Raw genomic sequence first — 27,877 nt, forward strand, 5'->3', positions numbered from 1 at the left:
AATTTTTACTCGTATATATATTATATGCATATATTGGTTAATAACTTCTTAAGGATCTAGTGGGTGTAAATACGAAAAAAAGGAATAAAAAGCTTACCCAAAAAAATAGATGCGATCAAAGAATATTGATGAAGGACTTGAGAGATGAGAATTACCGAAAAAAAATATTTCTTGCGTGTGCGTGTGTCTTAGGGTAAATGTTATGCCTTTATTTATACTAGTCTTTTAAAAGAGTTTGATAGGTGTAGAATTTGTAGTCTATGTATATCTCCTAATAGAATAAAGAATAAAGATGATAAAAGAGTTCTAATCTTAATAATAATAATAATAATAATAATAATAATAATAATAATAATCTAGGTAAAATTAATGGTGCATATCCATATGTAATTATCTAAAAATAATAAGCTATACAAGAAAATACTAATAATTCAACTTATACATAAATTTAAATATTTGGGATGTTAAATTTAAATATTTGGGATGTTACATTTTCGTGAAATTTGAGAAGTGTGAACCGTATATATATTTGTTAATGAAATTTAAATATTTGGGATGTTACATTTTCGTGAAATTTGAGAAGTGTGAACCGTATATATATTTTTTTCATTAACAATAGATCTCGATCAGCGTATAAAGTGTGAACCGTATATATATTTTTTTCATTAACAATAGATCTCGATCAGCGTATAATATATATATATTTTTTGCTAAGGTGGTCTTGTTTACATCCGGGTGTAACGTATAATTGAGTTGCACCTTCACTTAAACTTTGACCTGTATCCTTATTTGAACTCATACATATCCTGACTCAAATCATATAAATAATACTACTCGGGTGTACTCAAGATTTTATGTTTTTTACTTTTTTGACCTGTATCCTTATTTGAACTCATACATATCCTGACTCAAATCATATAAATAATACTACTCGGGTGTACTCAGGCAAAGTCATGTTAGATGTTAGTAATTAGTTCCCCCTAATTAGTTCCCCCATCCACTCCAAGAACCATCTTAATTATCTCTCCATTCACCAAAATCCACCTTATATCTCCAATCTCCAATTCGCTCCCAAGAGGGATCGAACCCGGGCCACTTCACTTAAGTGAGGACCCGGTGGCCAGTGGGCTAAGCCCCCTGGTTATTTTATGTTTTTTACTAGCTAATCTTTCATATTAAACTATATATATGCTAATTAATGCAAATCTGTCTTCATTCTTTAACAAAACAATTGATTAATGTGCGGTATAGATAGATACAAGAACCAAGCATTTCCTCTCTCTCTCTCTGCCCTTTTTCCTTTTGTTTTTCTTTTTTTTTTGTTTGATAGTGCATAGAAGTCAATATAAAACATATGAATCGATTTAACAAAACCAAAATCCATTAATTAAAACCTATATATGCTAATGCAATTCCAGCAAGATCGAGTAATAGTATTATAATGCATATAATAATATATCATGCAATATAAACATGTTAGAAAATGGAGGTGATTATATAGAGGTTTGAGTGTGGTGAGTGATTGTAGTGAAGTGGTGTAGAGAATATTGTGAGTGTAGTGTGTGTAGAAGATAGAGAGAATGATTTTAGAGTGGAGCTCTTGTCTCCAAAGAACTTAGATAATATTAGATAGAGTGATGTTTTTGAGATGTTTGAGATTATGTGAGATTAGTTTGAGATTTGTTACAAATGGCTCACAAGAGCTCTATTTATAGGTGTGGGAAGATCTCTCTAGATCCCACTACACTAACTTGTATCTAGAATTCTCTACTAGCATCCACTTAAGGAATTCTCTAGATACTATATAGAAAATATCTAATCTCTAGATTACTCATACTTGTCCTAGTATTATTTAGAATACTCTAGATTAATCTAGCTAGTGGTGAATTCTCTAGAATATTCATAGCTTATTCTCACCTAGAATATTCTAGATAAATGCATCACACTTCAATACTCCTCCTTGATGCATTTATCGGTTACTCCAAGCATTCTTCGTAGAAACTGGAATCTGTCCCTTGGTAGTGCTTTTGTGAAGATGTCCGCCAACTGCTCTTCTGTTGGACAATACTTCATCTCGATAAGTTTCTTTGCTTCAACATCTCTCAAGAATGATACTTGATATCGATGTGCTTGGTGCGATTGTGCTGAACTGGATTCTTAGCCATTGCTATAGCTGACTTGTTATCGCAGTAGATCTCTGTCGATGAGTCTTGCGGTTCGCCCATATCCGCTAGTATTCTTCTAAGCCATATAGCTTGACATGCTGCTTCGGCTGCTGCAACATACTCAGCTTCTGCTGTTGATAGTGCAACTGAGTCTTGCTTCTTTGATCCCCAAGAAAAAATTCCTGAGCCAAGCTTGAAAGCATAGCCTGAGGTGCTTTTCATGTCATCTTGAGATCCAGCCCAATCACTATCACTCACTACTACAAAAAAGCTAATAGACATTGGGCAATGCCTATTGTCTATTAGAGAAAATGTCTGTTGTTGTAAGTGGTAGTGTCGTAGGTGCCTAGAAAAAGGTGCTCAAAGACCACAGGTATTGCCTGTTGTCATAGATATTTATGACAACAGACATTGTATATGGTCTTTGAGAGCATAGAGTCCGTTGTTGTATCATTAATATCACTATGGTTTTCGAGTAGTGTCGTAGGTGCCGATTGTCTATGGTATTTTCTGTATACGACACTAGCTTTTGTCTGTTGTCGTAGTAGAAAAACACCCAATTTATTTCTTATATACCACCTCAGTTTTTGAGTTGTGTCGTAGGTCCCAAAAAAACCATGCTCTTTTATAATTTTAAAATCAATTAAATCCTGTATTTATAAGAATTTTTTTTTCCTGAAAATTCAATATTTATTTAAAAGCATGAGAAAATCATTTTCATTTATAACATAATCATTATAAAATTTCAATATTCATTACAACTTAAAGATTCGACCAAATTCTAACAATAACTAAAACTAAAATGTGTGGATCCACTACCAAATAAGTTCAATCCTAACATTCAAATGAGTTAACACTTGTATTAAAATTATCATCCGAAGATAATCAAAATGCTAAGTACAATAGTTCTATATAAAGTCAAAAGAAAATAAAAATGACAAAAAACTACCACAAACCAAAAAAAACTCAAGTCTTTGCCCTTGTAAAGCTGAGCTACCTCGTGATACTTTGACTTGAATGGGTACTCTTACGACTTCTTTTGTGCTTCTTGCTCGAAATTAGACTTGATGCTGAATCAACATCTTGCATGGCTAACCAAAACAGGTCATACACTATGTACTCGTGGCTGACAGAAGCTAGACTCCTGCAATATTCAAGACATGCAGATCAGCAAAGACTTGAAATAATATCACTTAATCAGTGATAAAAAAAAATAAAATTAAGAAACAAATACGAGTAGTACCTTCAGGCAACTAAACCATGACAAAAATATAGGGCAATATCTAGTCAAGGTAGGAAACCAATAATTGAACAATCATACGGAGATATGATACACAGGAAAGCTTAAAACTAATACATAAACTGGTTACATGTAAATTTGTGAAGAATATGCGAGTTATGTCCCAGCATGATCTAATAGACTAATAGAGTACTTACAGAAGAATAAATCTTAAGGATAACTTAAAAAGGAAAAAAAAAAGAAAAAGAAAAAAAAGACCTTTGACTTAATCCTCATGATCACCAGAATGCATATCCAATGCATATCAAGTTAACTTGTATGCTAAAAATATTCCACTCCACAGGATGATGATAAAATAATAATGTGCTGTAAGTAATACGACATATTACCTTTCCCACTATCTCCAATAAAACAGCAACAGCAGGCTCTTGTAAGTACCGTTTCTTAGCTGCAAGATCAATAAGACATTTGTTAAATTCTTTGATGAGTGCACTACTATTATCTGATATCCATTCTTCAGTAAGCTTTCCCGATCTTGCAAGAGCTCCATATGCAAATAAACGGCCCAGTAAGCAGTCTTTAACCTCCTATAAATAAAAGGCTCCACATAAATAAAATATAAATCTCAATTACTGACTTCATGAGAAGGGACCAATACTCACCTGACCCCCTTCATGGAAGAAGAGACCTCCAGCAAAGTTGTAATTAGCTTTAACAAGGACTCTAATTTAATGCTATGAACCATGCCAACTAACATTGTAAGACCAAGTGCAAACCCTTGTCTAGCACACTGCAACAGAAGAGTATAGGAAAAGCGAAGAACATATAGTATATAGGACGCTAATAAGAAAGCGTATCTGAAGAGGTGAAGCCTAAATATACGAACACAAAATCTTCATTGGGCCATATGAAACATGTCTCTTCATTCATAACTAAGTTAAAGTAGCAATAAAGTAACTCTCCAAGAACATTCTTGGCAACTTTCTCTGCATATTCGGATATGGTGTTACTGGGGTTTCTAGTGCCAGTTGGATATGAAACATTAATAAGCAAAAAACAATTATAAATTATCAAATCTCCAAGTCCCAAACCTGCTCCAATAATTATAGTTAAATCTGCATCAAATCAAAAGGTTTTCGAGTCTTAGTCAATCGATATAACACCTCTAAGGCCAACTTAAACCACAAAACAAAAGAATAAATGACGGCTTATCTGACATAAGTATGTTCAAGATAATCTCTTACTATTACCAGATAATCTTAACCCATCAATGCTCACAATTTCAATATTCACAACCACACTAATGAGTATTTGGTTAACTACGTTACGCATCCTAGTCTTTGATAAATCGTTAAATGGCAGAAAATCAATTAAGGAGAAAACCGAAAAATAATATACGGAATGGCAAAATGATTCAATTTTTAACATGAAGTTTTTTGCACAATTTAAAATGCAAAAACCTGAAACAACAAACATCATATACCAAAGTAGGAAGCCATTCAACCATCCACTGAATATAAATTCCAAACAAAAAGCAAAATTTTTCTTCTTCAAGCTAAATCAAAACAAGGATGAGCAATGGATTAATGAATCACGAAAAACAACAGGAATCAACAACAATTACAAATTGAGTAGGATGAAATAATACCTCGAAAGTGAATAGTTAGAATTGCGGAGAGACGACGAGCTGAAGTCAGAGTGGAGCAGCATGCTGAATCCGAAGGAGCAAGAGTGCTAAGAGGAACTGAATCGAACTCGAGCTAGGGCTGGCCACATCCAGCGTCTCTCTCTCTCTCTCTCTCTCTCTCAGAAATCTCTCTTCTCTCTCCCAAGCCGCCGACCACCTCCAGCAAGACCGGCGGCGCTTCGCCAGCGGTTCTTCACCCCCACCATCATCTGCATCTGTCGACTCTCCCTCTCAACATCTCACCCGACTCTCTCGGTCTCCATCTCCTCTCTCGCCATGAACAGCTGCAGCCGCAGCCGCTCTTCCACGGCTGCCGCGTCGCCGCCCCCTTCTCCATCTCTTCGTCGACTCTTTCTCCATCCCCATCCCCCAATTGGTCAAACCCCCAGATAGAAACCCAAAATCTCTCTCTCAAGACCCCAATTAGAAAACTACCCTCTGCCTCTTCCTCTCACTCATCCGCCTGCCGCCACCGTTTACCATAGCAGCGGCTTCGATAGGGTTTGGTGATTGGAGAAGGAGCAGCGGAATGGGATTTGGGGGAAAAGCAGACGGGAGAGAGAGCTAGTGATTGGTGGTTTGGGGAAATTAGATTAGATTACATTTATTTTAAAGAAAAACAAAATTATTTTTTAAATTTTATTATTATTTCACCAATTTATTATTTTTATAAAATAACATCATATATATGACCATGGACTATTAGATCCAGTGTTATAGATTATATTTAACAACTCAGCTATAACAACAGACTCATAAGTCTAGTGTCTATTAGCATATTTACATGCTAAAAGACTACAGACAAAGATAAGACCACAGACAAAATATATAAGACCACAGACTTTGACAAAAAACAGTGTTATATGTGTAATGTCTTATCCAATTTTTGTTGTAGTGACTATATCCACTGATCTGTGAGTCAGACTTTGGTTTGTACCAGATACCATAGTTGAGCGTACCTTGCAGGTATCTGAGAAGTCTCTTTGCTGCTCCATAGTGGGTCTCCTTCGGACTTTCCATGAATCTGGATAGAAGGCTTGTTGCATACTTGATGTTAGGCCTCGTTGCCGTCAAATATAGTAGACTCCCAATCAAACTTCGATAGTTGGTAGAATCCGTCGGTTTTGACCCATCTTCTTTCTTCAACTTCTCATTTGGAATGAGAGGTGTAACCACTGGCTTGCAGTCTTGCATCTTGAACTTCTTGAGCATATCTTCAATATACTTCTTTTGTGATAGGAAGATGCCTTCTTCCTCTTGACTTATCTCCATTCCGAGAAAATAGTGCATTAATCCTAAGTCCGTCATCTCAAATGTGCTCATCATGTCTCTCTTGAAATCCTCGATCAATTTTGTGTTATTTCCTGTGACAATTAAGTCATCAACATAAAGAGAGACAATCAGGATGTCCGTACCTTGAGTTTTGATGTATAGAGTTGCTTCGTTCTTGCTCCTCCTGAATCCTTGACCGGTGAAATATCCGTCTATTTTGCTGTACCAGGCTCGTGGCGCTTGTTTGAGCCCATAGAGTGCTTTCTTGAGGTGAAGAACTTTGCCTTCTTGCTTTGTGAATCCTTCTGGCTGCTCCACATATATCTTGTCTGTTAGATCTCCATTGAGAAATGCCGACTTAACATCAAGTTGATAGATTTTCCATCTCTTTTGAGCCGCCAGAGCTATGAATGCTCGAATTGTGTCCATCCGTGCCACTGGAGCAAACGTTTCTGTGTAGTCGACTCCTGGTATTTGAGCATATCCTTTTGCGACAAGTCTTGCCTTATGCTTCTGGATCGAACCATCAGGATTCAGCTTTGTCTTGAACACCCATTTGACTCCAATGACTTCCTTGTCACTTGGAAGATCCACCAACTCCCAAGTATCATTCTTTTCTATCATTTTTATCTCCTCCTCCATTGCTTTAATCCAAACTTTCTCTTTGGATGCTTCTGCATAGTTACTTGGCTCCAAAGAACAAAAGTTGCATGTCTCATATATATCAGTGGATTCATATAAATCTGCTAGAGTTCTTACCCGAAAAGGTGGAAAGTCTGGTGAGGAGTCTGAGTCGGATCCACTTGAGGTATTGGCTTCTGAAGAGGACCTTGGTGGGCTTTGTTGATCTTGTTCTCCATGTTCTGTGACTTCTTTTAGGAGTGTAGTTGTTGTTTGCCTTTCAACACTTTCTGTCTCCCAATTCCAGGAGGCTTGTTCGTCAAATTCCACGTCTCGACTTGTCACCAGCTTCTTGGTCTCAAGATTGTAGATTCTATAACCCTTGGATTTAGAGCTGTAGCCGAGGAAGATTCCCTTCTCCGTCTTGTCCTCCAGTTTGTGTCTTTTTACTGAGGGAATGTGGATGTAGCAGATACTTCCAAAGACCCTCAAATGTTTAGCTGAAGGCTTTTGTCCTGACCAAGCTTCGATCGGCGTCTTGTTTAGCACGGCCTTTGTTGGACATCGGTTGAGTAGGTAGACCGATGTATATACTGCCTCTGCCCAAAACTTCTTTGGTAATCCTTTCTCCGCCAGCATGGATCTCGCCATCTCCATGACTGTTCGATTCTTTCTTTCTGACACTCCGTTTTGTTGTGGAGTGTAGGCCACCGTTAGTTGATGCTCCACACCTTCATCTTCACAGAACTTGTCGAACTCTTTTGAGTTGTATTCGGTACCTCGATCGCTTCTCAGTTTCTTTATTTTGCGACCACTTTGGTTCTCCACAAAGTTCTTGAATCTCTTGAAGATTCTAAAGACTTCTGATTTTTCTTGGAGAAAATATACCCAAGTCATTCTAGAGTAGTCATCAATAAAGAGTATGAAGTACCTGTTTTGGTTTACTGAAGGTGTGCGCATTGGACCGCAAACGTCGGTGTGGACAAGCTCTAGTATCTCCTTGGCTCGCCATGTTTTCTCCGTTGGAAATGGTTGTCTGTGTTGCTTTCCGATCATGCATCCTTCGCATACACCTTCTCTTTCATTTAGAAGAGGCATATCTCTCATCATATTTTTCTGATGAAGTAGCCTCAAGGCATTTAGGTTGAAATGCCCAAATCTCCGGTGCCATAGACTCGTATCGTCGAGTTGAGCCACCATTGCCTTTTGTGGATATTGCCATTGAATGGGAAAGTTTCTATTTTTTCCCATTTTTACTACTGCAATATCTTGGTTATTTTTCTTGTCGTAAATTCGACAAGAATCTTTCTCAAAGTGGAGGGCATATCCACTTTCCATCATTTGGCCAACACTTAATAGACTTTGTGCAAGACGAGGTACTAAGAGAACATTTCTAATAAATCGCGTACCTTTATTAGTTTCTATGGCAATTGTACCTTTCCCTTTCGTCTCCACCAGTTCTCCATTGCCCATCTTCACCTTCGTCTTGACTGAAGTATCTAACTCACGGAAGATGGTCTCGTTGGATGTCATGTGGTTGCTGCATCCGCTATCGATGTACCATTCTTCTTCTCCTGCTTCCGTTGCCGAGTGACATGCATAGAACATGTTCTCCTTCTCATTTTGATTTTCTGAATAGTTGGCTTGATGATTTCTTCTATCTCTGCAATCTTTTTCCACGTGCCCGAACCTTTTGCAGTTTTTGCACTGTGGCTTTCCTCGATGATAGCAATCCTTCTCCAAGTGATTTGTCTTCTTGCAAATTCCGCATGGTGGAAAATTTGCCTTGCTCTCCTTGTTGCTGGAGCTTCCTTCCTTGTGATTGCTTTTAAAATTTCCGCCGCTGCTTGACTTATTGCCTCTAACGTTGAGCTTGGACTGAAAGGCACTCTCTAGTGAACTTTCATGTCGCCTGCTCAATCGTTGCTCGTGTGCTTCCAAGGAACCCATCAGCTCCGCGACAGACATTTTTGATAAATCTTTTGATTCTTCAATCGCCGCCACTACTGGATCATACTTCTCGGTAAGGCTGATTAAGACCTTCTGTATGATCCTTTCATCGGAGACGTTATCTCCGTATGACCGCATTTGATTGATTATTTCCATTATTCTTGAGAAATAATCTTTTGCGGCTTCTGAATCTTTCATTTTAAGATTCTCTAGTTCTCGCCTTAAACTTTGCAGTTTAATGGTTCGAACTTTAACGTTTCCTTGGAACTCCTCCTTAAGGATATCCCAAGCTTCTTTTGCAGTAGTGGCTCGAATAATTCTTGCCATGATAGAATCACTAACAGATTGTTGGAGAAGATAAAGAGCTTTAGCATTTTGTTGCTTTAATTTCTTACGTACCTCGGATGAGGATGTCTTGTCGATATCTTCTCCCGGCATGGTGATTCCTTCTTCAATGACATCCCAAAGATCATGGGATTCAAGGCAAGTCTTCATACGAACACTCCAATAGTCATAGTTTTCTCCATTGAATATTGGAGTCGTGATGGAGAGACTTGACGACGCCATAACGCCCGCTTATGATCGAACAAGCTCTGATGCCACTTGTTAGAAAATGGAGGTGATTATATAGAGGTTTGAGTGTGGTGAGTGATTGTAGTGAAGTGGTGTAGAGAATATTGTGAGTGTAGTGTGTGTAGAAGATAGAGAGAATGATTTTAGAGTGGAGCTCTTGTCTCCAAAGAACTTAGATAATATTAGATAGAGTGATGTTTTTGAGATGTTTGAGATTATGTGAGATTAGTTTGAGATTTGTTACAAATGGCTCACAAGAGCTCTATTTATAGGTGTGGGAAGATCTCTCTAGATCCCACTACACTAACTTGTATCTAGAATTCTCTACTAGCATCCACTTAAGGAATTCTCTAGATACTATATAGAAAATATCTAATCTCTAGATTACTCATACTTGTCCTAGTATTATTTAGAATACTCTAGATTAATCTAGCTAGTGGTGAATTCTCTAGAATATTCATAGCTTATTCTCACCTAGAATATTCTAGATAAATGCATCACACTTCAATAAAACAATAATATATATATATATATATATATATATATATATATATGGTTGTTACAGGAAATTCTATGCAATATTTTAGTATTATAAAGCAGTGTGAAACCATTTCAATTGATTTCAAAGACCAAAGATATAATAATATGTAACTAGACATGATGATGGAGTGGGGATGGGCGTTTACATCATAGATGATCAAGCGTTGTGTGAGGTGTTGTAGTTCATCCCTTGATGCAGAAATGGGAGAGTGTTTAGCTCTTCGAGAAGGGATCCTTTTAGCAAAAGAGTGCTTAGCTCTATGATAAGCGTAGTTTTTTTTTTTTTTCATTTTCGTTCGTCCACAATCAATTAATATGGTCTTTCTATTTTAGGACATATACCTTTATATTTTTATCCCCGTTCACTCAAAATATTTACAAAAAAACTCATATGACAATTATTAATTATTAATAAATCAATTTCGATAGTCTCTTTCTCCACTTAATTTGTGTACATCTCCGAATATTTTCTTAGAATTCTTGGTCAATGGAAGAATTTAACAAAGAAAAGAAGGTCGTCATTAAAATTGCGATACCAACAATGAATTAACAAATGATCCATCTTTTTATATTCATATTTTTGAAAATTTAAAACCGCTGTTAATCCGTTTGTAATTTGAAGTTATATATTATTTTTAATTTTTACTATTCCGTTTTAAATTCATCGTAAAGTCTTAACTTAATAAGAAAAGATACTTCATTCCTTCGCCAAAAGTATAACACTTCTGTCATTTTTAGCATACGCCAAAAAAATAGTGCTTTCTTTATTAGGACATGGTCTCTCAGTACAAAAAAACAGGCCATTATCGGCGGCGTCTGCCGTCGGTAATTTGGAGGCGAGACGCCGCCAGACGGTTCCTCATCGGTAACTCGATTAACAGTCGTCGCTGAACGGGAAACACACGCTGCCGACAACTACCGGCGGCGCCGCCACCGTTAACAGTCGTCGCTGAACGGCGGAGAGCTGCCGGAGAATTACCGGCGACATTTGGCCGCCGCTAATTACAGACGGCGTTACGCCGCCGGTAATGTTGATCGGACTTTCACCCCTACTCGGAAAGTTCTATGACAATGCTCCAACTTCATCAACATTATCTAATTCAATATTCATATTTTATTCATCGCTGCTCTCGAATTCAACATCAGTCAGCAGCAATTAGTTTGACAATAAAAACGTATAATTAATTAAATTAATGGCGTACATAAAACAATCTGTATCCGACAATTGCAGCTTATTTAAATGAATGGTGCAGATTGCTTCTTCTTTTTTCTATTAAAAGAATTTCATTGTCATGTGCTGATCCAATTAAGAGGGTGTTTGGCTGAGCTTATAAGCTCCTCAAAAAATAAGTTCCTCTACCCCAACTTATTTTTTTATAATCTCATATGCAACAATCTTTTTACAAATATTTTTCAACTATAATTTATTATTTTCATCATATATCATTCAAGTTTATTTTTCTTCGACTTTCTCTCTCTAAAAAAATATTTTCTCTCTCTAGCAAAAATAATCTCTCTCTAGCTTATAAGCTCAATTATCCAAACACTTTGACAACTTATAAGCTCTTAAAAATTACATCTTATAAGCTCTTGAACCATCTTATAAGCTCCAAGAGCTTATAAGCTCTTTAAAATAAGCTTAGCCATACACCCTCTAAGTTTAACATCTATAATTATAGACTAGGCATGTTAGGTGCATAGTAGTTACAATAATATATATATATATATATATATATATATATATATATATATATTTATCAATAGTTGCACTAGTAATTTACTAATTAAGACTGCAAGTTTGCAACATATTTTATTAATTTCAATAATTCTGCAGATGACTTGTTCAACTATTTCTGCTATAAAAAGTTTCAATTCTCAATTGTGGAATCATAATACCAGATTGGTCAATTGTCATCTTTCATCTTTGTTCATCTTTGCATAAAAGATTGGTTGTCTTCTTTCACACTACAACAAAAATCCCATATTAGGACTCTCATAAGTGTCCTATTATGCAATATAATAGGACTTTCCCTTGTATGGGACTTTCCCAAAATGAGTCCTATTTGTGCTAGTCACAATAGGTATAATAGGACGCATGTGCATGTCCTATTCTGGGACGCTTCATTTTAGGATGCTCAGGAGTGTCCTATTAAAAGTTTGCCAAAAAATGCATAATAGGACATTTTTTACCGTCCTATTTGGGGATGATTGGAGTCTCTTATTTTAGGATGCTAGGAGGCTTTTAAAATACAATTATAATATGAAAATAATGTTATAACTAAATTAACTATTATTTCCTAATATCCGTGATATTCTACGTAACAATAATCCAACAAATATGAGATTAATCCCAATATAACAATGCTTTATTTCAAATCTGAAATTTCAGACATCACCAAGGAATATTTTGGTATAGAACTCAATCATGAGTAAAGAAGTTTATTACATAGTGAATATTATATCAACTGTTTTGGAATAGGTTCTCTTTGGTACCAACTGTTTTAGAATGGGACCTCTAGGCTCCACTTTTAAAGCTATTCATCTTCTCATCAATCCAAATCGTCATTAGCTTTCACCTAAAATCTGCAAGAGAAAAACCCATTAGAATTGTGGTTATTCCAACAGCAGGATACTAGATAATTGAATAAGAGTGAAAGTTGAACTTAGCAAGCATGTGCTTCTAGGGAAAACAAAGAAAGAATAAATGTTATCAATATTTTAAAATAGAACAAGCACACCAACATAATCAACAACATAGATAAATAAAGATGATTACCAAGTGGCGAGGCCAAGCAATGCATGTTCCGATTGCGTCTCCAATTGTAGACAAATTCGAATACGACCTAATTAGTTCTTCATCCCATTCTATTGGAATACGGCCAAGCAATGCATTGTTGTATATCACCAAATCCTAGACCATATCAATCTTCTTCGAACATCATCATCATCATCGTTGATCACCTGAAAACAAAAGAAGAACTAGTTTGAATATGATCTAGTTTTACAAACTCTACAAAAATATGATCAACATCTAGGAAAATAATTGGCAATATACAACCTTTATTCTCTGAAGTCATAGAAATCAGCAGCAAAATTACATTCAACAAATGTAGGCTTCTGAAGAGTAACTCACATTATCATTATGTTCTTAAAATGCTATTATTTGATTTAAGGCACATTAAAAATACTATTCTGAGATGTATACAGATCATCACATATTTTTATCAATGGAAAAATCAAATTTACCTTGAAGATCTGAAAGTGTAGTGGCAGCAACAATAGCACGCATGACCAAGGATCCACGGTCTATATCTGGAAAGTATAAATATATGGAGATTATCAGCAAGTTCGTTTGTTCTCAAGCTATAGTTATGAATAATAAATGGAGAAGAGGAGGAGAGGGATAATGGCCTTAATACACTTCTCAAAAAACAACATATTAGACCAAGCTAAAATAGCTACCAACGCAATATGATAATATCAGTCTGATGCACCTTACCTTGGTTCTAGCAAAGATACTGAGTTTGTATCCTGTCCCTGTTAGTTTCCCACCAATGCTTGGCATGCACATCTCCAAATTTTTCACGGCTGAAACACATCAACATAGCTATTAACCGAGTGAAAAGGCTATCTATCTATGGTGAGCTTTGTATGAGAAATGGAGACCTGAATCTGACATGGCGAAGCTCTCTAGTGCCATCAAGAAGCTGTCTGATGGTGATGTATACACCAGGCTCATCCACCTCTATCCATTCCGATTCAATGTCACTGGCATTGCTCACAGAGACGTCTCTGGAGGAGGTTGTGTCCATAGACGACATCTTCTTGGGGGGGGGATACTTGACCCTGCAGACCGCACCTTGAAGGTTTTCTTTATTTCAGCGATGGACTTTCCAGCCCCGAGTAACTAGAATCTCTCTGATATAACTAAATTTGAGTTTGCATTCGAGTAACAAATTTGAAGAGCAATCTTTTCACCTTGTGGCAAGTCACTTGAGGTATGGAGCTTAGATATATACCTGCATATTACCAATGAGCAGAGCAAATAAGAGGAGTCCCAAAATGGCTACTGCTATAGAAAACAGGACTTCCCTGAGATACGTAATGGTGTAACTGACAATTATTATCATATTACTATATTAGCTTGTAAACATTCAACGTATCAAATGAGTGACAGTGGCACTAATTTTTTTCAAGAACAGAAGTCCTACACAAACAAGATATGACTACATTCAGTACCTTCACCATCCTTAGTAATTCATAAATGTAAGTAAAATTTCTTTCTAAGACTTGATTACCTTGTCCCTCACTAAATTCTGGCTGCAATTGTTGCTCATTCTCTTCTGTTTGATTGGTACTTTGCTGCTCGTATTCCTGTATCTCTTCCTCATCTTGTAATCTATGAGATACATCCTCATCTTGTAATCTATGAGATACGTTCATGATTCGACTTTCTGCACAGTTTTGATCTCCGAGTCCTCAGAGCCATCACTACAAGAAAATTAGAGTCGTGATATATAATGTACTTTTAATAATAATAAAAAAACTGAAGGAACAGATTAGGACACACACTCAATTGACAACTGATATTTAACAATGACACACAACGTATTATAGAAATTGGAGAACAATAAGACATGTTTCCATATGAAACTGATATACACACACTTGTAATTTCAACACTAAGTCTAATGCTAAAGTCTCGTTCTAAACTAAGACCAAATCTCAATCAAGCCTCAACAACATATCCCGTAGTGTCTTCACGAGCCCAATTCAAATCTTCATTCTGTTGATCTGCATCTAAGACATTACAAACATCACTCTGCAAGTGGACATAGAATTCATCAAGTGGTTATTATCATGTAAGCAAGCATCCATATTAAATTTTATAATAAAATTTGCACAGTTATTATCATTACTAAAAACAGCTAGTGGTTAAGATATAGGGCGCACCTGCAATTGACTAAAAAATCTCTTCTAAATCTTTCCCCTGCTCTGCATAAGAAAAAAAAATACAAATATAAGTTATGTCTGCAGAAATTGAAGATAAGTCTGCAGCAATAACAAGGATCCATCAAGTCTGTAGAAATATAAATTATGATACAGGTAGGCATCTTATGGTATATAAGAAAGTGAAAACAGAGCATATTAGCTATGCGCAGAGATCAGCAAGGATGACAGTTACCAATGAGCAGAGTATATAAGAATTTTACTGGAGTGAACCTGTCATTGTTCTTATCCTGCACTACCACTATCATTGATCATAGTCAGCAAGGATTACAGTTGCCAAACAAGAATAATAATGCCCATTTTAAACGGTCATGCATGTATCCATTACTTTGCTGAACTTGATAGCTAGATAATGATGCCTTTACATCAACTTTTTATCAACTAAAATATTAAGATAAGAGAATTAATAAAACTAAAATGAGAAATTTGAATACATAAATGCTACTGTGCACATATGCCAAAGACCCCCAAAATTCTCTCCTGTATTTCCGAAAGGCTCTAACATTTCTCAAGAGGTTACACCAAAGTGCAATGAATACATATAACTAACAGCCTTTGTGAAATATATAGGTAGTCTCATATTCCTCATATTTTGTTTCTTAATTATCTATCTAAAATGAAACCCCCCATTAATTATCTGTAAATTATGTAACTAATTTGGGGAAATCTATGCTCATGTGCAATAGTTTTAGAAACCACACACCAGAGGTTATAACAAAAAATCAGAAATTATCTCATTTAATCATCTGCATAATAATCAAAATTTCTCAAATTCGCATCTATAGCAGTTGTACTGCATTTCGATTTGGATAAAAATGAAGAAATACTAGTTGGAAGTTTACTATTCTAAAACCACACACCACAACGTTTCATCCTCTTCTAACATGTTGAAGGCTATCGCAGTATCATTGTACATATATTCACACTAAGAATTTGAGGATAGCCAATTGCCGCGCACTCAAGAGTAATTTGGGGAAAGAGAGTGACAGAGCCATGAATTTGCTATCAAAATCAGAGCATCAATCCACGTCCGATTTCAGTTGCTTTGCTATTTCTATTTATCAAAAATCAAGGAATTGAATTTACCTGGATTCAAGTACAATGATTTGTGAGAGAGCAACTCCAGGGAGAGATCAGCAGCGAGCGATAGATTTGTGAGAGAAGTGAATTTGTGAATTTGTGAGAGAGGGATTTTGGGATGTGAATTGATGAATCGAGGAGAGAAGTGAGAGAAAATGGAAATGACGAAGTGAGAGAGTGTGAGGAGTAACAAGAGTGAGGAGTAACAGATTTTAGGTTTTAGGTATGATTTTGGGGATTTCGGTAATTTAGTTATAATATTTAAATAATTTCAATTAAATGTGATGCTTTAAATTTATTATACATGACAAATTAAAGAGAGAGTCCTATTATAATAGTAATGCAACGCTCATAATGTAAGAGTCCTCAAATAAATGTCCTCCTATCCAGATTTTGTCGTAGTGTCACCTCTCAAATATCATCTCATATATTTTCTTTCACTCTTTCCAAAATTATAAATACTCTGTGTCCGCATTCAAAGAGTTAATCATGGCGGCTTATGGAGCTCTGGTTTCTCTTAGGCAAATCATAGATCGCATCGAAAATCATCCTTCCCCTCCAATTTCTATCGACAAACAGCAAGTTGAATCTCTCACTCAAAATGTTACCTTCTTGCAGGATTTTCTTGATGCTTATATTTCCCGAGCTGTCGATGATCATGAGGCGGATCCATTGGAGCATCGCATTGCTGATGCAGTTTATGCAGCTGAGGATGTCATCGAATCCCAAATTGTGCTTCAAATTCATAACCGATCCACTATTGTTGGGAAGATATCCAGTTTTATCAACTTGTTTCGAGCTCTATGTAACTGCGTAACTATTGAGGAGGACTTCTATCACGATCTACAACAAGTGATTGAAGAAATGAATTTGATCATGAAGGAAGCCATGGAGATTGCTGCCGCAGCTCAACTGCACAGAAAGGTCTCCTCAACTCATGCTGTTCCCTCAACGTCCTCTTCCACTGTCAAGGAAATCGTGATGGTGGGCTTCGACGAGGTGTTACTTGAAGTGCTGGATAAGCTCACCGGAGGTCAACTCAGTCGCCAAATCATCCCAATTATGGGGATGGGCGGGATTGGTAAGACCACTCTTGCCCGACATGTATTTGAGCATGCGCTTGTTAAAGAGCATTTTGATATTTGTGCTTGGACTACAATTTCTCAAACTTATAATGTTAGAGAAACACTTAGAGAGGTTCTTTTTCAAGCAAGTGGGGATCCGGGTTGTGATCTGAGTGAGAACCAATTGGGGCAAAAATCACTAATCAATGAGGACAAATTGGGATTAAAACTACACAAATATTTATGGGGTAGGAGGTATCTCATAATTATGGATGATATGTGGAGTATAGAGGTGTGGGACAAGATCAGGTCTTTCTTTCCTAATTGCAATGATGGGAGTCGAATAATAGTAACAACTAGGCTGTCAAACTTGACTTCGCAGTTGGGTGAGTCTTATGGCGTTGGTATGAAATTTCTAGATGAGACTTGTAGTTGGGATTTGTTCACGAAGACTGTGTTTGGGGGAGAAAGTTTCCCTCATGAGTTGGAGGATATTGGAAAGAATATTGTAGCAAATTGTAAAGGGCTTCCTTTATCAATTGCTACAATTGGAGGTCTTTTGGCAAAATCTGAGCGCACTAGAGAATATTGGGAGCGTATAGAGAAAAAATTAAATTCAATTGTGATCAGGAATAATGATGAATTTTGCTTGAAAATATTGCGAATGAGCTATACGTATCTGCCCAACTATTTGAAGCCATGTTTTTTGTATATGGGTGTTTTTGAGGAAGATCGTTCATTTCGTGCCTCAATGCTGAAGAAGCTATGGGTTTCAGAAGGATTTTTAACACCAACGAGTACTGACAAATGCTTAGAAACAATTGCACAAGAGTACTTAAAGGAGTTGGTGGATAGAAATCGGATAATAGTTGATAAGTTGGGGTCTATTGGAAATGTTAAGTACTGTAAAATTCATGATTTGTTGAGGGACATGTGCTTGAAAGAAGTTGAAAAGGAAAGGTTTTATCATGTCATAGAAAAGTCTCCACTTAAAAATAACGAACGTCGGGTTGTTTTTCAAAATTCTGGAAGTAGGTTAATAAGTGAAGTCGTGGGATCTTTGTCACATGCTCGTTCTATAATATGTGATGTGGATGAGAAGAACGTTGAAATGCCTCACAATCTTAGATTGTTGATAACATTCAAAGCATATGATAGAGATACACATCGATTATCATCAAGAGATGATTATATTGGACGTGGTTTTAATTCCCTAGGCAATGTTTTTCAATTGGTGAACTCACGGCACCTTGCTGTTAGACTTCATTGGAAGTCCAAATTCCCGTCTTCAATCAATTTGCTTTGGAATCTATCCACGTTAATAGTTCATCGGCCTTCACTCGATGAGTCTTGGTATATGAATAGATGTAGTATTAATCGTTGTTGGCATGATCTTATCGCACCGATTGAGATTTGGAAATTGCATCAACTTAGGCATCTCGAGTTTGTGGAAGAAGCATTGATTCTACCAGATCCTCCGAGTGAGATGGTTATCATGGAGAATCTACAAACGCTCAGAGGAGCAAAGAATTTGTATTTGAATGAGGACCTGGTTAAAAGAATCCCCAATGTCAAGAAACTGCATCTAATTTACAGATCCGAAGAAATGGAGGGTTGTCTCATCAAGAGTTTGAGTGAATTGAAACAAATGGAGAGAGCAAACTGTTTCAGCTATCTTGAGTGTCTAAGTAAATTGGAAAACTTGTACTGCAACATCTATTATGGATGTGATAAGTATTTTCAGAGGATTAGTTTCCCACACTCCCTCAAGAAAAGTTGAAGTTATCTTTCTATTTCTGTTATCATCTGGAGTTGGTAGAGATATTGCAAAAGATAGGGACGTTGCCCCTTCTTCAGAAGTTAGTATTACATCATGGTAGATTCAAAACAGGCAAGTGGGAGACTATAGAGGGCCAATTCCGGAGCCTCAAGCTACTACAATTGGACTTTTGTAGTCTAGAAAATTGGGTGATGGCAGAGAGCTCCCACTTTCCAGTTCTCCAGGAGCTCCGTCTTCGAGGTTTGGATAAGTTGGAGGAGATCCCTTCTGAAGTCGGAGAAATACCAACGCTTAAATCAATTTATTTGAAACATTGCAGTGAATCAGCGATAGAGTCAGCTAAAAAGATAGTAGAAGAACAAGAGGATTTACATGGAGACCAACTTGACCTTCGTGTTCGAGCTATACTTTGGCACAAAGACGAAAGACTGCAGAGGTTGGCAAGTCCCAACTTTGAAGTTACAGTGTAATACTAGTTATTAGAATCATCCAGCATCTAAGATTGTTTAGTTACAAGTTCAGACTTGTTGTTTTTGTAAGCTTAATAACATCAGAGTCATATCAATTAAGGAGAATTATATACGTTTTTAATTTGAAATTGCAAAGTTGGATATCATGAAGTATAATATTTACAAATACTTATGTATTTTCTATTTTTCGTGTATAGACACAAATAATTTTTTCTTGATCTGTGGAATATTAATATAACTAGTACACTCGCCTGTGCGATGCACAACGAACATAGCTTTGCATCAAAATTAAACGATGTAGTGTGTGTATCGGCTAAGTGATTAGGGGTTAATGTCTAAAACCGAAGGTCTTGTGTTCGAGCCCCCTGTGGTGCGGCCTTTAAATTTCTTTATTTAATCATGTCAATTTATCAAGTAAAATAACATTATATTGATTATGCGTACACCGTATGCTCTTTCTGCTAGTTGCGTAAAAGGTGTCTAAAACAAAAGTAGTGTTGAAATTGGAGATTTTTTAGGATTAACTGAATACAAATAGACAAAGTGTATCCAAATTTTGGGTTTAACTAACATTATTTTATTGGTGAAAAGATACATGATCATTTAATTTTTTGAACATTATTAACCCTTAATCAACAACTAACATCCGATCATCATCTTAGACTGTGCGTTATGTGGTATAAATCACCGGAGTACGATATCGATGGCCGAGGAATTCCAACGGGGCCGGAAACAACGTTGTTGGACATGTCCCGTGGATCCCCCAAGGCACAGTTCATTCTGAAATAACAAAAATCCTCCAAAAAATAATTACAATGGAAGCTCCAAATAAGGTGACGATTGAGGTGTTGGTGATGGTTCTAATCCTAAATCCTGATCTCTGTGGCATGTCATTCCAGGTGGCGATCAACCCTCCCGGGGGTGTGTGGCAGGACGACGACTCGGCAACGCACAAAACCGGCACGGCGGTCATGCCCCACCCCAAAAAAAATAAAATGAAAAAATAAAAATTTGAGTAATATTTTATCATATGTTATTAAATCATCGACTGACTGACCGCATCAATAATCTTTCCCAGATTGTCTCTCTAACAATAAACTCCACGCCAACTTGTTGTCCGTCTTCCTGGTACGCTACAAATGACATTTGTTTTGAATAAAAGTATTATAATTCTAACAGTTATAAAAGTGACTTTTCTTATGAATATAAGTATTTTGTGTAAGATTCAAGAGTAATATACTAACAACAATGTTAACAATATTCAAGTTAACTCCTGATTGCTTCATGACAAATTAAAATCAACTAAGTATAACAACATTGTAGAGTACGATATTAAGATCCCGTGACTAAACAAAAATTTATGCCTATAAATGTTTCCTTTCTTTTCTCACATTTTAACAAAAGAGAAGTTCACCATTTTTCCTTCCTTATTTCCTTATTATGTGATATTATTCATCCATGAAGTGAAAATAAGGAAAGAAAATGGTGAGTACTTCTATTTTGGGTAAATTGTGAGAAAATAAAGGAGACATTTAAATGCATAAATTTTTGTTATCCATCATTTTTCATGGATAAATTTATTCATTAAAGTAAACACAGCCTTGAAGTAAGAGGAGCGATTAATTAAATTTAAACTCTAAATCTCACTGTACGTTTAGGTCGTGGAAAGAATCCGACCTTGGTAAGAAGAGACGAATAAAGCATACATTTAACTTTTTGAAAATCTGATAAAAATAACGCGAGATTGTAAGATCTTCCTGCTCATGTTTCCTTCTCTTCCACGACAAGTACAGCTCCTGTATACCAATGTAGGCGTACACTGATCCAAGGATGGCGACGAATAAAGACACTACTATGGCAACAACATGGGCAAGTGGTTTTGTGTGGGCGGGATTGGTCATGATTAAGGAAGCTCCATAACTCACTCCGATAGCCGCCACTGACACCCACATCGCATAATAGACGACCATAAGGAAAATAAATTCTCTCAGAGGCGCACCAGTGGTGAGCAATATGATTGCGATGAGAGATGAAACGAAAGCCGTGCCGTTAGCACGAACGAAGTGTTTGTATATTTTGGGATGAGTAGACGCCATCACTGCTTTGCCGGCCACGTGTGGTGGCGTGTCGTCCTGCCACACCCCGCCCGGGGGGCTGACGGCCGACTGGAACGCCATTGTGGCTATGAGGACCGCCACTACCATTGTCATGTCGGTTATCTTCAGGTAGCCTTGCATCAATTGCTCTTGATATAGCCAATGTTTGCGTAGTAAGATTCTTTTCATTTTTGAATAATTACCACTAATAGCTGTGTGTGGAGAGCACTCTTTCAAGACATCCAGCTCCGTTTTGCCCATGGAATTCTTTGTTAGCTTCTTTATTTTATTGTCTTCCACCAAATACCGTACCATCTGAGATTTTGCATCATACAAGAACCTCATCAATTGTATACACAATTTATGCGTGTGACTAGTAAATTCATTGGGTGCAAAATAAAAAAGAATACAAAGTTCGGGTATTTATAGGCATATTTTAAAGGTGGGATGCAAAATCAGAAAATGAAAAAAGTTCGAGTATTTACAGGCCAATACTCCTTTAACTCGCAACTACCGTGAGTTTTTTTATTTTTTATTTTGGGAGAAAAAAGGAACTTTCATTATTCAAATCAAATCAGAGTTTACGATATCCTGGAACCAAGAAGGGAAAATCCGACTTCCAAGTCATAATGCTCAGAGAACCGAGAGCAAAAGCAACTAACTCGTGTGCTGCTCTATTAGCATCTCTCCCGGCATGAATAAATTTGGTTGTGAAAAGGGCAATTCACGATTAAAATAATAATCGTGGATTTAGTTTTAAATTTGTAATTAAGGACAAAACATAGTATAAGTCCAAAATGGCTATTTGTTATCTTTATAGCTATATTATCTTTACTATATAGAAAATGGCTATTTCACATAATAACTCTATAATTTGTTATGTTGACTTTTTTTGGTAGGCAATGTAGAATGTACTATACATTGAATAAGATGGTCGTCCCAACCTAAGCCACGATGTCATAATGAATATACCGAAATATATCATTTCTTATCACCTTCAAAAAAAATATATATAATTTCTTATCGAATTCAAATGACAACCACAACAAATAAAAGAGTTACCTCAAGTTGATTGGACCTAACAGCCAAATGCAAGAGTGTCTCCCCATCATCATCCTTTGCATACACAAGTTCTCCCAATTTCTCCACCAAAACCGTCAACGTGGTAAGCTGACGATGTTTCACGCACAAGTGCAATACTGTCTGGCCGCGATGCAGTCTCTCCATAGCAGGAAGCAAATCCAGTTGAAGCATCGCCTCCAAGATCTCAACTCGCCCTTTCATGGCTGCGATATGAACCGGGTTCATGCCTTGATCATCAATCCACCAGCACATCTCAGGGGCTACCGATAACAATGTTTTAGCGATCTCAACTTGTGTATGCATCGTTGCTAAATGTAGAAGGTTTCTTGAACGTGCATATGAAACTTCATCAACAAGGTGTGGATGTTCTTGCAGCAGTTCTTGCAATGTTGATAAATCTCCCTTTGTTGCAGCATCATATAGTTTCTTTTCAGTTGTACCTTCTTCTCCAAACATTCTTTCCAACATCTTTATATTAGTGAACTTAGTTAAAAAGTAATTAATCTAGAAGAAGTTATTAAAAATAACAGTATTAAATAAAGAAATTTAAAGGTCGCGCCACAAGGGACTCGAATTCCAACATCTTTATAATAGTGAACTTAGTTACAGTATTAAATAAAGAAATTTAAAGGCCGCCTCACAAGGGACTCGAACCTAAGACCTTTGACCTTAGGCATTAACCCCTTACCGATTGGCCAACACATGCACATGAAGAAATCATTAAAAATGGTTTCATATTGTTAGACGATGCTGAAAACCTACACTAGAGAATGCCCGCGGCAATCCATATTATATTGTAATATTGTTTCTTAACTGTGATATTATGGTTTAAGAGTTGGCCTCCCATGAGACGATTCTCTCCAAGAGCGTATAAGTAAAAATTATCTGCAATTTACAAACAACGCGCACTTGCTCGGTAATATGTTTCTTCGCCTACCATCTCTAATGCACAGGTTCAATTCCCTAAATAAAAACTTATTTTTGTCATTTGATTTTCAATTCCCAGTAGCAGTTTATAAATAAAAACTATCCGTTTTTTTTCTTTGTTTCATTTTATTTTCAATTCCCAGTAGTAGTATAAATAAAAACTATCTGGTCTTCTGCAAATAAGACTCGCTAGCCTAGTGGTACGACTTTCACATACCATCTCTAATGTTGCTTGTTCGATTACTGTAATTACTTGACCAAACAAACGAAAAGTACAAGCTCGAGAGTAAAATAGCAAAATTGTCGTGAAAAAAAGTAATGTTTAACAAACATTATATTTCTACATGTCGATTATTACTTTTCATCACAACAATAATTACTTTGAATCATCCGTGTTTTTCAACGAGCCTATAACCCGCGCCCAGCCCGCCTCGACCTGCACCCCAGCGCCATCCCCACCTGTCTCACCTATACACTCAGTCTCACCCATGTTATTGCCATGGTTTAATTAATCAAATTCTCCAGAAAAATATCTCGGTTGATGAAATATAAACGGGCTTACTTCAACAAAATAATAGTTCAAGAATCGATCATCTAACTATATTCAAGTGTGATTTATTAATTACTGCATAAGAGCATAGTTTATAGAGTGTGCACCTGAGTTAACTCAGAGGGTTTTTAAGACAACATCTTAAGTCGATGGACAATTTTTTTTGAGCTTGTAAAAATAGGACACCTTAAGTAGTGTCGCACCCGAAGGACATTTCTCGCCCCATTATTAAATTTTTGGACTTACTTGCACGGCCAAGCACATGACAACCCGTACGGAGGGGTTGATTATGTGGCAAGCACATCATTTTTAGGGTTCATGCGCTTGGCCCATACGGGTAAGTCCAAAAATTTGATAATTGGCCGAGAAATATCCGCGGTTGCAATGCTTATTAATTAGTGTCCTATTTTTATTAGCCCAAAATTTTTTATCCTAATTTCCAAATCAACCTAAGTTACTGTCCTAAAAAAACCTCTGACTCGTTTGCACCTTGAATAGCACGCAGTTGCAGATTTTTGTCATAAAAAAATCGTATCCATCGACATATATGATCTTTACACGTATATGATTTTTATATTTGGTATTTAAATAGTTGTACAAGAGGGGTGGGCTACTGTGAGAGCACATTTTAAAATAAGAAATAAGAGCAATTTTTAATGTATGAATTTTATGTAGAATACGTATGAATTCGCTGTATAAAGGTACGAATTGTGAAAAATAAATTTTTGCTACCTTTGGGATTTGAACTCAGGACCATAAATCTATCCAACAGAGTTACGAATCAATCGTAGATCTCTTGCTGATCTAAGGGCTGAAAATGATTCTTATTTTATATCCTAAAAAGTACACTTATTTTAGCAAATAAAAATAATCAAGGAATGTGTCGATATATCTTTATTGAAACAACTTTGCTTAACGGTTATATCAAATGATAATAATCGGCATGCATACATACCTTTATTAAAATGGTGGCTTAGAAGGAGAGCTGCTTGATCTCATATGAATTATAAGAACATACAAAATAAAGTTTTCTGCTCTGTAGTTTATATATATATATATATATGCTATATTTTTGCATCAAAATAAAGCTTGTGGTTTACTCATGAATATACTTTTCTTTCTTTATACGTCTCTTGTATGCTTTTTATTTTCTTTTGTTAAAGGAGTATACGTTACACCAAATATAAAAATTATATTCGAAGTTAAAAATGTGTAAAAATCATATTCGAAGTTAAAACTATAAGTACTTACTTAGATAAAATGTACAACTCCGTCCTGTGCAGTAACTCGGAAACCAAACAAGAGAGACAAACCACACTTAAACTACAGATAAATAAATTATTTTGTTTAATTGGATTGAGATTCTGTAGGATTTTAAAGGACTTTTTAAATCCATAGACTCCGTGTGGATTCGCGTGGAGTTTAGAGAAATCCATCGAAATCTCAAGTCTGAAGCTCGGATTTCGTCCTTTGTATTTTTTTTTGACAAATCCATCAGAATCCATGGATTGTTAAAAAATTCATGAAATGTTGAATACCACCTGATTTTAAAAGACTTCAAAATGTCTGGTTTGAATACCTCTGGATTTTAAAAGACTTTAAAAAATCTGGATTGAATACCTCTGGATTTTAAAAGACTTTAAAAAATCTGGATTGAATACCTCTGGATTTTAAAGGACTCTTAAAAGTCTGGATTGAATACACTCAGACTTTCGAAATTCTTTAAAATCCTACAGAATCTCAATCCTTTAAAGACTTGTAGTTTTATATTTCATGGATCAAAACCCTTTTCTAAAGGAGAAATTAAATTTTTGTGGAATTTGGGTGCAATTATTATTAAAAACATGCACCAAATATCATGAAGTATATTTATTTATTTTATTTGGCTTATGAAATATATACAAGATGTCATCAATTAAGTCAATGTGAAGCTTTTGAGTGATTTTGGAGTCCTTAAAACTATAGATAAGTAGTGGGGGTACTGTCTTGTGAGACCATCTTTTAGTCCAGATTCGTAAAATAAGATAAGATTCTAATTTAGATATAATGAAATACCAATAAATTCATAAATATGTAATTGAACATGGATTTGTATCTAGATATGGACCCATAAACATCTCATGCATATTTTTGAGTTGCAAATTAAGGTGATAGAACATCCAATTAATTGGGAAACAAATAAATGTTCTAAATGATCACCGTTATAGACAATCACGGTGTCAAATGAATTAAATAGATAAATAATTTATACTCATAATTATATAAATAAGAGAACATTTTTTTATATATAAAGACTTTTCTTCTTTTTTTTGGAAAAGGTCAAGATAGATAATACTAATATATACTCCCTCCGTCCCAGCCCAATAGGCTCAATTGTTTTCGGCACGGAGATTAAGAAACACACTTTTTGATAGATAAATGGTGTGGTCCACAGAAAATTAACCTTTTAAGCATTGCCTTTTTTTTCTTAATCACGTTTGTTTCCTTAAACATTCTCTATTTAAATAAAATGAATTGAATGATGAATTAGGCAATCCTCCCTGGTCTCTCTTTCTCCCTTACAAATGATGAATTAGACATTTTGCTTTCTCCCTGTTCTCCCTTTCAATCGACTGAAACAAGAATGCTAAAAAAAAAAAATCGACTGAAACAAGGGAAACTCTAATCCTTTTCTCCTCTAAAATTAAATCCACCTCCGCCGAAACTCTTCTCACTCAATTTGATTGAAAGGGATAGATACATGCAGAGAGAGAGAGAGAGATAGATCATGGAGTTGTCTGCAATTGGGGAAGAAGCTTTCATTAGGGGGAATAAGTTCTCTGTCAAAATCGAGCCCCCTTCTCTTGTCTGAAATTAAATCCGCCTCCGCTGTTGGCCCCTGGAAAAACGGCGGACGGTCGCCGCCTTTCCCGGTCCTCTGCCCCTCAAACGTGTTGCCCCAACTCTTCTCAATCTAGGGTTTGCGCCGCCCCTTCTCTTGAGGGGTGAAGATACGGCGGCAAGTTTAGAGAGAAGGCGACTAGGGTTTTGTGGTTCACAGAGGTGGGTCTCCGGAAATTGAAGAGATAAGGGGAAGGGGGTAGCTTGTGCTTTTGTTGCCGGAAATTGAAGAGAGAAGGGGAAGGGGGTGGCGGTGACTGCAGCAATCACGGTGGCCGGCAAAGAACGACGGAGGTGCGGCAGGGGACTATGTCGCCGGAGTGCTAAGCTTGTGACTGTTGAAGAGGGGAGGGAAAACTAGAGAGAGTGGTCAGTGGTGAGGAATGAAAATTAAGGTTTCAAATTAAGGGGTGTATATATTTTTTTGATTAAGAATTAAGAAGGCCCTAATTATTTCTAATTTTAGACTGGGCCTATTGGAGTGGGACGTCCCAAAAAGGAAAGCGAGCCTATTGGAGTGGGACGGAGGGAGTATAAATGAAGAATACAAGGGGTACTCAACCCTTACACACATAACAAGCTCACAACTAAGAAAAATAATGTTTTAACTTAGAAAAAATACAATGGATGTCTCACACCTAAGAAAAATCAAGTTACAACTTTAGAAGAAATACAATCTCTTGGATGTAGGCACCAATCGTTAATGGAGTGGCGAAATGAGCTAGAACAATGTGCACGTAACCATTTCTAAGAAGTAACCTCCATTAAAAATAAAATCATTTCTCATCTTCCACATTCTCCACATAGTGTAATGCCAGATTAAATCAAATACATTTTTTTTCTTCCTTTCCTCGGCCTTCCAGAATGAATTGTCAAAATCTATACTAAT

General features: G+C 36.4%; 2 protein-coding genes and 2 long non-coding RNA genes across 7 annotated transcripts; 1 reads left to right on the plus strand and 3 right to left on the minus strand.

Annotated features, from left to right (window-relative positions):
* Positions 1-3,000: 3,000 nt before the first annotated feature.
* On the minus strand, positions 3,001-5,639 carry LOC130995153 (uncharacterized). 2 transcript variants are annotated; one of them, XR_009092077.1, is made up of 4 exons: positions 5,054-5,639; positions 4,068-4,520; positions 3,795-3,992; positions 3,001-3,309 (listed from the first exon to the last, which is right to left on the minus strand). It is a non-coding gene; the product is annotated as an uncharacterized LOC130995153 (long non-coding RNA). The 2 variants fall into 2 exon arrangements; XR_009092076.1 differs by lacking the exon at positions 5,054-5,639 and having other exon boundaries at positions 4,068-5,047.
* Positions 5,640-12,453: 6,814 nt separating this feature from the next.
* LOC130995154 (uncharacterized) lies at positions 12,454-14,047 on the minus strand. Its single transcript, XR_009092078.1, has 5 exons — positions 13,715-14,047; positions 13,548-13,636; positions 13,295-13,360; positions 12,825-13,009; positions 12,454-12,624 (listed from the first exon to the last, which is right to left on the minus strand). It is a non-coding gene; the product is annotated as an uncharacterized LOC130995154 (long non-coding RNA).
* A 2,501-nt stretch (positions 14,048-16,548) lies between these two features.
* On the plus strand, positions 16,549-19,547 carry LOC130995151 (uncharacterized). The gene is made up of 2 exons (XM_057920305.1): positions 16,549-17,219; positions 19,302-19,547. The coding sequence occupies exons 1-2, from the start codon at positions 16,628-16,630 to the stop codon at positions 19,313-19,315; spliced, it is 606 nt and encodes a 201-aa protein (XP_057776288.1). The 5' UTR covers positions 16,549-16,627; the 3' UTR covers positions 19,316-19,547.
* A 1,509-nt stretch (positions 19,548-21,056) lies between these two features.
* LOC130995149 (ankyrin repeat-containing protein At5g02620-like) lies at positions 21,057-25,134 on the minus strand. 3 transcript variants are annotated; one of them, XM_057920303.1, is made up of 3 exons: positions 25,064-25,134; positions 22,611-23,088; positions 21,057-21,863 (listed from the first exon to the last, which is right to left on the minus strand). In XM_057920303.1, exons 2-3 carry the CDS (start codon positions 23,085-23,087, stop codon positions 21,096-21,098), a joined length of 1,245 nt encoding a protein of 414 aa, XP_057776286.1. In that variant the 5' UTR covers position 23,088; positions 25,064-25,134; the 3' UTR covers positions 21,057-21,095. The 3 variants fall into 3 exon arrangements, with proteins under 3 accessions (XP_057776286.1, XP_057776285.1, XP_057776284.1); XM_057920302.1 differs by having other exon boundaries at positions 22,611-23,099; positions 25,064-25,131; XM_057920301.1 differs by lacking the exon at positions 25,064-25,134 and having other exon boundaries at positions 22,611-24,900.
* Positions 25,135-27,877: the final 2,743 nt, after the last annotated feature.

Source organism: Salvia miltiorrhiza, chromosome 7 (genome assembly GCF_028751815.1).
Source record: "Salvia miltiorrhiza cultivar Shanhuang (shh) chromosome 7, IMPLAD_Smil_shh, whole genome shotgun sequence".
Taxonomy (NCBI): domain Eukaryota; kingdom Viridiplantae; phylum Streptophyta; class Magnoliopsida; order Lamiales; family Lamiaceae; genus Salvia; species Salvia miltiorrhiza.